Source organism: Emydura macquarii, unplaced genomic scaffold (assembly GCF_026122565.2).
Source record: "Emydura macquarii macquarii isolate MOO-44397 ecotype Brisbane River unplaced genomic scaffold, CSIRO-AGI_Emac_v2 contig_1230, whole genome shotgun sequence".
NCBI lineage: Eukaryota > Metazoa > Chordata > Testudines > Chelidae > Emydura > Emydura macquarii.
In genome coordinates, this window is record NW_027131367.1 from 17,261,087 (window position 1) to 17,273,849 (window position 12,763).

Here is a 12,763-nt window from a genome sequence, read left to right on the forward strand (position 1 = left end):
GTCTGTAAGATGATGACAGATTTTGTGACTGAAAAATCCTGTGCTAAATTCCACGGGGCTATAGTACTTCTAAAGTGAGAGCATCAGAAAGAAGCATGGACCTGAGTGCCTTTTATTTTTCAAATAGGATTAGAAAAATTAGGTCTGTTCTTTTGAAAACAAAAAATGGAGTGTACAATAAGGTGTTGTATGGAGCATTTTGAAATAAAGGCAGTAGTGGTACAATGCTGTTTGAGAGTTGGTCAAATGTAAGACTGGAGAGATTATAAATTTAATCTTGGGAAGACTTGAGTGTTACTTCTTGAGCTTCTGTGGCTACTTTTCATCTAAAAACTTCCAGTGTTTCAGTAATAGGCATACTTAACTGTATGCAGTAATTGATCATCTGAAAATAATACCTTTTTGTTCCTATATTTCAGGGGTTTAGGTGGAGAGCTAATGAGACCAGCTGGTAGGTGTCCCTTTTATTATTAGTTGGCTGGTGCTGTTTTCATTGAATTAAAATAGCAAATATGTGTTAGTTAATTTACTCTAATTACCTTAATATTTGCAGCTCTCAGCATTCCATTGTTTTCTTGCAATGTCAACACTGAATATACAAGATCTCTCTCTTGCACCCCTCACCCTCATAACCTACATTAAAAGAACATTAAAGATGCAAAGTCAGGCATTCAGAAATTAGGAAATGCCAATATTCAAGTTGTTTGTACAACCTTAATTTGGCCCCTTGTATCTCATGCATTATGATCGTGTCTAATTACATGATCACATACTATTTTTTTGCACAGGATCCCTACCTCATTCAGTGCACAGGATAGATCCACTCTGAAGATGAATCAGGGTAGCGTAGTGAAGGAGACTGATTCATCTCCAGAGCAGGTCCTTTTGCCTGTACGAGGCCATAAAGAGTCGAGTGACAGTGGCCCTCCCCCAATTCTCTTATTGTATATGGCGACAAGACAGAATCTAATGAGTGTCTTACTCGCTACTTTTCCTGAGCTTCAAACTCATACTTTTCTCGGACTAGTTTGGTGAAGAAAATTACCTTTACTTCCCCATCCCCTAATTTCTTTAATTTGAAGGTCTTTAAAAAGACTACAAACATCTCCAAAGAACAATTAAAAGGGTCGCCATCAGCTAATACTCTGTCGAGCAGGCACCATGCTGTGGGACCCAGCAGTGAAAGGAAGGCATGAAAGAAGTTGCCATTAATGTTGGCATGGACTCCATCGACACAGATTATCCTTGCCTTGGGGTTTTTGATTTCTGTTGCTGCTACACCAATCCTGAGTACCTCAACATTGGTACTGGTCCTGAAAGATGGCCCCGGCTCTGCAATGAGTATAATAGCCTGGCCACAAAGCCAAGTCTGAAGGGCAGAGCCAAGTCACGCCCAAAGATGGCACAAAGCATCAAGAGACACTGTCCCATCAGGATTAGAAGTGTCACACCTCCAAAGACAGGGCATCTAAATTCTCCACACCTGCCTTAGTGACTTACAGTGAGCAGGCATAGACACGAACTAAGACACTAGCTTCAACTACTGGACCTATTATGGGCCAAGGGTTTGCTGAGAAATGCTCTCACAGAACTGTTGAGATTCCCTCCAGGACATCATTGGTATCAGAGTGGTGCCTGGCACCGGAGCTGGATCCGAGGCATTACCCTAAGGCACTTCCGTTCAAAGAGCACCCATATCATCTGGAACTGATCTCATGGCACTATGGCTAGATGCTTCATCCAGACTTGAAATCAGTGTACCTAATGATGTGACTGTTGGGTGCTTGAGTACCATAAACCAGAACTGCTTCCCACAGGTCCAAGAAATCTTGATAGAGAGCAGGAAAACCTATTCTGTTAAATGGAAGAGGTTCTTTTATGGGGAGCCCAACATGGTCTGGACTCTATGTAGTCAGTTCTTATGACTACTTATTGCACTTACAGCAGGCCAGCCTTTTGTTCAACATGGATTAAAATCCATGTCACAGCAATTTCAGCTTGCCAGCACTTGTGCAATTGTGTTTTGGTCTTTTCTCAGCCAATGGCACCAAATTGCCTCAAAGGGCTTAGCAACCAGTCTGAGAACCTAGCCCTGCCTGAGACTTCAGTAGTCCTCTAGAATTTCATGGAGCCTCGATTTGAACCTCTCTCAGAATGCTCCTTGCATGACCTCCCTCTGAAATATGATCTTCCTAGTGTCTATTACTTCAGCCAGAAGAGTGAGTGAGCTTTGTGTACTTATGGCTGAGTCTTGCTTTATGACATTAGATAGGGACAAGGTGCTGCTGAGACCTCATCTGGAGCTCATTCCTCAGATTGTCTCAGAAATTCACCTAAACTGGTCAATCAAGCTGCTTGTCATTGTCCTGAAGTGATGTTTGGCAACAGGGGAAAAGAAATTACACACACCAAATGTATCTGAGACTTTAATTTATTACATGACAGGATGAAACCATTTAGACCATTGCCCCATCTACTTTTATTACTAGCCAGGTGTTCTGAAGGTCTAGCTGTCTCATAACAAAAGATATGCAAAGGGATAACATATGTCCATCTGTGATACCAACTGGCTAGTGTACCTCTCCCACTGAACATCAAGGCTCCCTCCATCAGAGCACAAGCAACATCTTCTGCCTGCTTCAGGCATGTGCTATCAGAAATCTGTAAGATGGCTATGTGCAGTAACTCCTTGGCCTTTGTCAAACACTACTCCTTGGTTTTAATGGCTAGGTCAGATGTCAGGTTTGGGAAAGCAGTACTACAATCACTGTTTGACTGATACAGCTGAAATTCTTCATTCATTCCCACTATCCTATGGGGATGCTCCTTTCCAGTCACCTACAATGAGATCCACACTGCCACATACTTGAAGAAGGAAGAATGGCTACTAACCCTACAATAACTGTGGTTCTCTGAGATATTGTGGTTAGTGTGGATCCCATTACCTGCTCTCCAATCCCCACATTTTGGAGTCCTCAACTACCATCGGCCTTGAGTTTTGAGGCACCTGTGGGAGGTTTGTTGCTGCTCCACCCTTTTCTGTCCTTGCATGGGAGCATGAAGAGGCACAAGGTGCATTTACGGCCCCAACAGCCAATGCTATTAAAAATAAAAACTGATCTCATGTACCTGAGCACCTTAAGTGGGACTATCACATCTCAAAAAACCACAGTTACAATAGTGTAAGTTCTTTTTTGATCTCAGAACCACAAGCATAATTCCATTTCAATTTCCTTGTTACATATTTGTTAATTTAATGATATGACATTAGAATATTTCTGTTTGCAACATTTTCTGCTCTTCTGTTTTAAATATGCTCTTATAACAATATATATTATCTCAGTACTGGTATGCCTGTATGTTGTCAAAATTATTGCAAGTTGCTTTTTTAAGAAGTGATATAATTGTTTTTATTTCCCTCCCCAGTCTGCACTTTAATTGAAAAATTGTCACTTTCAAAAATGCCATTTAGAGAGGATCCTGTAATCGGTATGTGATATGGCCTCCTACTAATTATATTCTCTAAGGTTATGTAGTACTATCCAGTGTTGTTACCCAAGGAAACTAAATAAGCTTTGATAACAAGAATTAGTGAGTTAGAATGGGTTAACAAATCTGTGATTGAGGATACTGCATGTACCAGTTTACTAAAAAAATTTGTTTGTATCACCCCCAAACGAGCCTCTTATTCTTAAATAAGGTGTCAAAAAGTCTCTGAAAGTAGTAATATTTAGCAGTGGGAAAATAAGAGCCTCCTTTTAAGCATTTCTGCTTGATTAAAGTGGATCAGTAATATTTATAATTTTTTCTTTAAATAGAGGGTTCCTGGTGGAATGCCCTTTTTTGTACCTCCCCATCTGTGAAATCATCAATCATGGTGACTGTTTCTGACTGAGGGCTAGTCTACACTATAAGAGCTACGTTGACACTGTAGTGCGTCTGGTGAAGAAGCTATATGCTCACAGGACAGAGTTCGCCTATTGGCATAATAAATCTACCTTTGCTAGAGGCAGTAGCTACATCAACGAGAGAAGCTCTCCCACTGACATGGCGCCATCTACATTGGTGCTAAGTTTGGTGTAACTTATGTTGTCACCGGGTGGCTTATTCACACCCTGTGCGACAAAAGTTATACTGAAGTAAGTGGTTGTGTAGACCTGGCCTGATAAGGACTGGAACCTTAGCGGCATTTGTCCTGAATAAGTTGTTACAAGTTGTTTCTTCGTATCTGCTCCTCACAAAGCTCTCAACGTTGCAGGCTCAGGAGAAGAGCACTGAACCCTAGGGCTTGTGTATTCAGTGAATGGAAACAAAATAAGTACATTCATTGTAATTCCCACCTTTAGTTATTTTAGAAAGAGCAACAAAAAACAAGTAGTTTTAATTAATTTCTGATCACTATAAATAGATGTCAGTGTACTAAAGATCTTTTCTATCGCACCAGATGGCTGGCAATGGTTGATAAATGACAGTTTAAGAAGTCTGCCTCTGGTTTCAAGCACTGCAAGACAGCAAATAAAGGTACAGTAATTCTATCCTCTTTGGCTTTCTTAAACAAATAATATGAAAGCAAACATTCCTGATGATATATTTTTCTTGTTGCTCTCAGCAGCATTGTAGCCTTTGTTATACTAAAAGTTCTCACTTCCTGATGTGGGATAGGAGAGTTTATGGTTTTAAAAAACCAGAAATTAACAGTGTATCTGAAAGGGCTAGTAAGACAAATGGTTTTGTACTTTCTGGAATTCTGTCTCCTACTGTTATGGAATCATGTAATCTGACCATCTAGATTGCCTTGTGTGGAGTTTATCAGAAAGCTTATGCAACTTTAAAACCAAGCAGTATCCTCTTTGCTTTTGTTAAATTTCCCCCTTCATCATGATTTATTCTGTCATTTAACATTCCCCTTTTCTCGTAATACTATTTGTGTATTGTATTTGTTTGCATGCACGCTTAAACAACTCTTTTGTAGGCTCTTACATGCTCGGTGTGTTTTGCCTTGTGAAAGTTCATTTTCTTTTGCTGCAGGGTGAGACAGATTTCTGAATGTTCACATATTAAATTGGTTAAAGGAATTCTTTTTTTGTAACGATCTATTCTCCAAAATTCCCAAAATCATCTTTTTAGTGATACTTTCCACACAGTTGATATTGTAAAGGTATTCTCAGCACATTTGAAGAGAGTGTAAAGCTCATGAACTATGAACGGCAGTTACTGACAGTGTTGCTTCAAGCTGACATCTGCGATCTGTCTGCCATTTGACGATTGCCTTTGAAGTAATCTTGCTTTGCTGATTTTCTTTTATTTAAGGGACATACTTTGGCTTTCCTGCTGATTTATTTTGTATGTCTCAATTTTCATTATTGTAGTGGCTGTGTAATATAATGTTGTCATGCATACAGTTATAAATAGTATGTGTTAAACTTTCTGCCCTGCTTTCCCAATGATAGGAGAAAAAGATGAAATGTCATCCTCTTTCTTAATACTAGGAGTCTCTGATTTGAGATTCCTTTATCTATACTATATATAGAATAAGGTATGCTGATTGGTGAATTATGAGTGTGGGGGTTCAGAATTCCTGTAAAAGCTGCCACAGTTATCCTCTCTTGTTGACTTCTTCAAATCAGATTTACTATGATTGTCCAATTTACCAGCATTACAGACTCAATCAGAGATGTAAATATCCAGTTGCATTACTTCTACCTCTAACTTCATTCTGAAAATATTACTGATGTGTAAAGCAGAATAGTATCCAGCTTGCTGGAACATAGTTTTTTTTGGCTCCATAGTGCTAACCTGAATTAAAAAATGTTTTTGTCAGTAAAGCAAGCAGATATAACTCAAAACACATAAGTTACATTGAGTAGAAGGTACCATTTTCACATTGTTACTCTTCTAACCATAGACAAGATTCCCTTCTAAAGCCCCTCTTAATTACACAAATGCATGGGCCAGATTTTCAAATATATAGAAGTTCAGGATGGGAGGAGAAGGCAGGGAAGTATCCAAATCACTGGCGAAGACTCTAAAAGCAGAAATTTAAGAGTTCTTGAATTATCCATGAGAACTGTAGTGACGTAGCCAACAAGTTTGACAGGTAATTTGTTACAGGAAATTATTATACTGAGCTTATAGACAATTCATCAACCAAACCCCTTGATTTTAATGTTAACATTAGTTGGATGTTGTCTGTTGGGAGTGAATCCTTCCCGATTAAAAACAAAAAAAAAAAAGATGTTTTAAGGACAAGAGAGTTCATCTTTTTTCCTGACATAAGAAAATCTACTTTGCTTATTTGCAGTTTTATGCAAGTTAACAGTGAATAGCGAAGGTTTTTACATCCAGATATTTTATATTAAGTTAAGATACGGGTCCACATTGGTGAGAAGACTAATACAGAGTTTTAAAGTAATCATCAATATTAAATGAAATATGATTCTTTCTTCAAAATTTCTGGCTCAGCATGGAGATCAAATCTCATGCATATTTTTCAGTTGTTTGCAGTGTTATAGCTGTTCTGGTACTAGGATACGTGAGAGACAGGGGAGATGAGATCATATTTTTTATTGGACCAACTTCTGTTAGTGGAAGGTATAAGCTTTCAATCTACACAGAGCTCTTCTTGACCTGAAGGTACAAGCTTATAAGCTTTCAAGCTTGAAACTTCCACCAATAGAAGTTAGTCCAGTAAAAAATATTACCTCATCTCCTTCATCTCTCAAATATTTTTCGGGGTAGAATCGCGAGATGACAGAGAGAACTCTTGTCTTACCAGTCCATATTTCAGTTGAGAACACCTATGTTGTTATGAAAGTATCATTATTATTAACAGGAATGAAGAGTGCATACTTCTTTTCTTTTTATATGCTCTGAACTTTATTATTACATTGGTCATCACTGTGTTATTAGCTGAAAAATGTAGCTCTACTGTGAATTTTATGAGAAAAGTTGCCATGTATTTCTGAAGCAATGTCTGTGTTAGAATTGTTTGTTGCACCTGTGACAGAGATCAGGCGTCTAAAGGTATGGATGTTCATGTGTAGTACTGCTCCCCATCCTAAACTGAAATTATATAACAGTGTTGAGGGACTGTCAGATAAAAGCTGTGCTGTATATTTTGTTTATATCATTTTAAATCTTTTTTTTATTCCTCAACATTTCTTAGATGTTTTTTCTCAGTCTGTTTTACATTTTTTAAAGGAAATATGGTTGTTTAGATATGAATTTGGAAATAATATAGAGATATTGAATAGAGAGAGATTCCTGTATTGTACACTTCTAGGTATATCTGGAAAACTCTCAAATGAACTGAGAATATAGTCCATAGAAGTCAGTAATAATTTCTTAGATTTTAATCAGTATAATCTATTAGTATAGAATTTATGTAATCAGAATAATTCATAATAGCGTCTTAAGAAAACAATACAATTGTAAAGATATGCTGTTTAAAGATACTCCTATAGGATAATGTACTAGAAGTTTAATCAGAATAAGACGTTGATTTCAATAATTGTTATAGGGAATAATATAAAAAATAATTATAAGTGGGATAAATATAGCATTCAGTTCTGTTTTCGTATAACTCCGAGCACAGTTATGTCAGAGCAGACATTTACAGAAGTATTGTATTAAATATAAGTATTATTAAAGCTCACCATTTATTTCAGGAAGCTGCAGTCTGTGCAGTTGCTGCATTGTGTAATGAATATTACGTCAATGAACAGGGAGAAGCCAATCCAGCTCTTCAGGGTAATGACTCAGATGTACTGTCTCCATTTTCATTAAGGAATGCCTTTTAATTATTCATGTAGGTTATACAGGTAGAAGAAGTACATAAGGGGCAAAATAGGTTCTTTAAAAAAGCACCACAGTGGATTAGCAAATTCTGAAGGCCCTTCCCAGTTATGTACCATTTTAAAGTACACTTAATTGGATGTACATGTTTATATAATGAATATACATCATCCCTATGATCCATATGGGAAAATGCCTTGGAGAGATGAAAGAAAAAGATTGCACACATATAGGACATTGTTGTTTCTAATGTCTTGGGTATTTACTTTTTGAATTGCTGCTGTTAGTATACATGTTCATCATTTGTGTGCACTCCTTAAACTACCCTTTCTTTTATTTAATTCCATGTCATTTGAACATTTTATTTTTAATAACCTAACCAAGATGCTTAGAAATATCAATAACTTACAGTTCAGAGAGAGATACATGGATGCCCAAGAACTAGCTTACATCTCATTTTTTGTCATAATCTTTCCAAAAAAAAAAAAAAAAAAAGATGGAATGTGACTATTTCAGAGACTGTAAGGGGGTTCAGAGAAGAGCACTGAAAGCGATTAAGGGCCCTGAAAAACTCCCATGAGAGAGTGATTGAAGAGAGTCATTTGAATCAAATATGGCAATTCCTACAGACCCGTGTTTAAATAAGACAGTGAAATTGCATACATTTTGCATAGGAATTACGTGAATATTTTCCCATATTTATTAATTTTGTCATCCTTAAATCACATATGAAATATAAATAGTTAATTATCTATTTCCATTCCCAGAAAGTGCTAGGCAATGTCCACATGTACAGGAAGATGCACTCCTTGTCCAAAGAGCTATCAGTCTAAGAGTACAAACAAGCAACATAGAAAGGGTGGAGAGGAGAGATACACTTAAGAAATGTACAGTTATTAAATACACTTTGGGGCTTTTGTTTTTGTTAAACAAATACATGCCAACTATACCCTGTTGCCCCCAAACAATTCATGATTAGTTCACTAGTTTCTTGTAGGTGTTTTGTGGGCAATGTTGAAGGAGATGAAGTGGTAGTCAGAAAGAGAGGGCTCAGAAATTGACAGATTAAAGAAGAAGAAAATGTTTACTCAAGACTCTATAGAGTGTTTTGATCGTTTTGGAAAGTGGGAGATTTGAATGTTGAAGTTCAAACAAAGGAGGATTAGTAGATCAGACTGCACATAAACGTGCATGTTGAAGTCTTGGTAGATGAGTGTAGGAGGCTGTGTGGAGAAGAAGATAGTTAGGTGTCAGAATCAGAAAGGAGAGTGGACATGGTGAAGTAAGGGACAGTAGATGACTTTAAGCCCGGCCTATCCTGAAAAAAGCACATCCCGACCAACATAACTAAGCTGACATAACTGCATCTACACTGGGGGTTGTGTCAACAGAGGAGTGCTTCCATGGAGTAGAGTATGGTACAAGAACCAATATAATTCTATTGAAACTATGACTTAAGTAATTTACTGTCTTGTTAAAATCCTCTAGTAAAGCTATACATTGATTATTCTCGTCACACCTTGTCATTTCCTAAGGTACCAAGGTTTTCTGGACATCCATACACATGGTGATAAAAATTTCACAAAGAAAGCAAACAATTTAAAAAAATGTCAATATGCCTAGCTCTGTATATTTCTGTGGAAATCATAGCCTTCTTTGTACTACCAATAACATTTACATACTGTGCATCTGTAATCTGCTTCTTGGAAGTTCCCCAGAATTCCTGAAAAAATTGTGATAGAAACTATATCATACAATGTATCTACTGTGCAGCATAGGTACCATGATAATAGATATTCCTACTAGGGCAGGTCCAAGCAGCAATGGAGGGGTTAAGCAAATGGGATTTGATAATTTTGCACCAGTGTTACATGACTGTTTGGTAGGTAAATAATACCATAAACTTTAGTTGATCAAAATCTGAATCTATTCACACTTTATGAGCCACAGGTATCTTGCCAGCAAGAAAGTCCCAACTAGCCCACAATATTGCTATCACATCACTTCTTTCATTTCTCTTTATCCTCTACTTTCTTTCCTCTGCACTCTCACTTCTCATCTATTGTATTTCTTTTCTTCTATGTTCTTATTTTCACTCTTTTTCTCTTGTATGCCTGCAGCTCACTTTTGAGATTTTCTTTTCTGATCTCCTCTCTGTAGCTGCAGGTCCTTTTAAATGAAAACTGTAGAAACTTCATGGGCTGCACTATTTTACTGAGCACACACCCATAGGGGGCATGTAATGTCACATTGCCCAAGATAGAGTAATTACTACTGCTTAGCAGTTGTCAGTAAATAGCTGCTGGTTTGCTTTCTATCACTTCTGAATTTTCTGTCATCCAGCGAAGACCTTCTGTTTGAAATTAACTTGGCAATGCTACAGCAACCCCAGCATATGAGATGTTGTCACTGAGAGCCTAGGCAAGCATGGTATCTGCATATGGCCTCAGGCTCTATATTATGGGCCAGTGTTTTGGAAGCTTTTAAAATAATAAACATGTCTATATGACAATGTATAGGGAATAGGGAGTTAATTTCCTGTTTCCTGATGTGGTGCAGTAATTAAGACATGCTGATTATGTGGGGATTAAAAAATAAAATCAGAATGGAGTCCTGAGTTGTGATTAAATGCATATTGGTCTTTTGGCCAACTATCTTTCTTCCTCTGGCAAATATTGCCTAATCATTTAACTCTTGGATGACAGGTAGCAACTTCACTGTTAAGAAATCAGAATGGCTAGGAAGATTATATCTCCCTTGCAAACACTAAAAAGAAAGTATCTAGTAAAGATACTTATTTTTAAGACTTAACTCTTTTTTTAAAGAGATTATGTAAATTGAAGCTCTGAAGCAGAAGTATTGTAGTTGTGCATAGTTAAAAGTTACACAGGTTTTACTTGATCATATGTTTTGCTCTTTATTTAAGAAAAGGTTTGGTACAGTAGCTGAATTCTGGTCAGTGAAGAACATCTCATTTGGTTCATGATGTCTACAGTGAGAAATAAATTTCCTACACATAGAGTTTATTGTGGTAATATGCTGTGTGCAGTACATTGTATTCTTTGTGCATGGACAACAAGCAGTAAAAGCAGAGATAGAAAGTTCCATACACCTCTCCTTCCTATCTATATTTTCTTTGCTTTCTTTTTTTTAGTCTGTCCTCATTTTGATCTGCATTTCACTGCCTCCTCTGGTTGGATCCTGTTTTTCTCCAACTCAGTTTTTTCCCTCCCTTTCCTAGATTCTAGCCAGTTCCTTTTCTCAATTTGTAGATTCATCTTCTAATTCCTCTGGTATCATTAGGGCCACTGTCCCTGCCTCTTCACTCTGCAGAATAGAAATCCTGAGCTCTGCAGGTTTAGGATTTCCATCTTGAATGTACTCTGTGCCTCAAGGAAGCCCTGTGGATTTTTAAAAGTCTTTAGCACATTGTGCCTAGCTAGACAGTTACTATGATCCCAGGAGCTGTGGCAGAATGAGTGGGTAAATCATGGAGAGGGTTCAAAGAAGAGCCATGAAAATGATTAAAGGATGAGAAAACTTGGCTTTTAGTGAAAGTCTCAAGGAGGTCGATCTATTTAGCTTGACAAAGAGAAGGTTAAAGGTGACTTGATTACAGTCTATACGTTCCTAGATGGGAAACAAATATTTGATAACAGGCTCTTCAGTCTACCAGAGAAAGGTATAACACAATCCAACAGCTGGAAGTTGAAGATAGATAAATTCAGACTGGAAATTAGGTGTACATTTTTAAAGTGAGAGTAATTAACTATTGGAACAATTTACCAAGGGTTGTGGTGGAGTCTCGATCACTGGCAATTTGTAAATCAAGATTAGATGTTTTTCTAAAAGATATGGTCTAGGAATTATTTTGGGGAAGTCCTCTGGTCTATGTTATACAGGAAGTCAGACTAGATGATCACAGTGGTCCCTTCTGGTCTTGGTATCTATGGTACTGAAGTTGTGTTGGGTATAAGAGAATTTGTCCCTTTGTGCCTGCATTGATTCTCCTGCTCTGCTTAAGCCCTTCATTTTGGTTAAAAAAACCAAAACACACAGAAACCTTAACATTACATAAACTTAATCTGTGTCACTCTTTGGAAAGAGCAGGGTTAAAATCTGACTAAATTGACTTTGTTACATGAATAGTATTCAGAAAACAATAACCTAAAACTATTAAAATTTTTGTTAAATCAATAATTTTCCTGTGAGAACAATATCTTCCGTTTTAGGCGTATTGAATTGAAGAGAAGCTTCATCCAGCCTCCCTGTTCTTCTACTGGTAGGCTATGATGCAGTAGCTGGGTTTCATTTTGCAATTGTATTTTTCTAGGTGAGCTGATGCAGCAATATATTTCAGAACTTCAGAACACAGAGGAAATGATTCGTTGTGGCTTTTCTCTAGCCCTGGGTGCCCTTCCAAGATTTCTGTTAAAAGGCAAGCTCCAGCAGGTGAGATAAAGTGTGGTCCTTGCACAGAAAAGAGGGTACAAGTTTTAACTGCTTCAAGAAATAGTTTGAATGAAGGTCTGAGTGCTTAATCAAATAAATATTAAAGAGGATCATTGCGATGGGTGTTTATGTAAAGGGGTTAGTTTATAATACAGTAATCCCAGTCAATCATAATGACCTTGGCTTAACATATGTTCAGGTAATTAAAATGGAGACATTTCTTGGCATTCTTAGTGTAGAAGCAAAAGACTGCCTGGGCATGGAGAATGAGCTATCCCTTTGTTAAGGCTCTTTGTTTTCATTTTTTAACAATTGTCCCTGAAAAATCGAGGGATTTTGGCTTGGTCCCCCCACCAGCAGAGTCCCCACTGAATGGGACAGTGCACCTGTGCAGAGGAGGGTAGCTACTGGTTGGTGGCTGCTGTTCTGCAGTGGGGGCAGAGAGAGAGGCAGGAAGCTGGGTCCTGGCAGCCAAGACTGTCTGACTGCAGCAGTGACAGGCCTTCAGGAAGCGCAA

At 37.7% G+C, this 12,763-nt stretch overlaps 1 protein-coding gene across 4 annotated transcripts in view; it reads left to right on the plus strand.

Annotated features, from left to right (window-relative positions):
• TBCD (tubulin folding cofactor D) overlaps positions 1 to 12,763 on the plus strand; it is a 228,356-nt gene that overhangs the window by 154,005 nt on the left and 61,588 nt on the right. For all 4 annotated transcript variants that reach the window (XM_067547679.1, XM_067547678.1, XM_067547681.1 and 1 more), the window contains 5 exons: positions 420 to 451; positions 3,427 to 3,489; positions 4,445 to 4,521; positions 7,668 to 7,749; positions 12,128 to 12,246. In XM_067547679.1, coding sequence (XP_067403780.1) covers positions 420 to 451; positions 3,427 to 3,489; positions 4,445 to 4,521; positions 7,668 to 7,749; positions 12,128 to 12,246 — 373 coding nt within the window. The remainder of the gene's footprint in view (positions 1 to 419; positions 452 to 3,426; positions 3,490 to 4,444; positions 4,522 to 7,667; positions 7,750 to 12,127; positions 12,247 to 12,763) is intronic.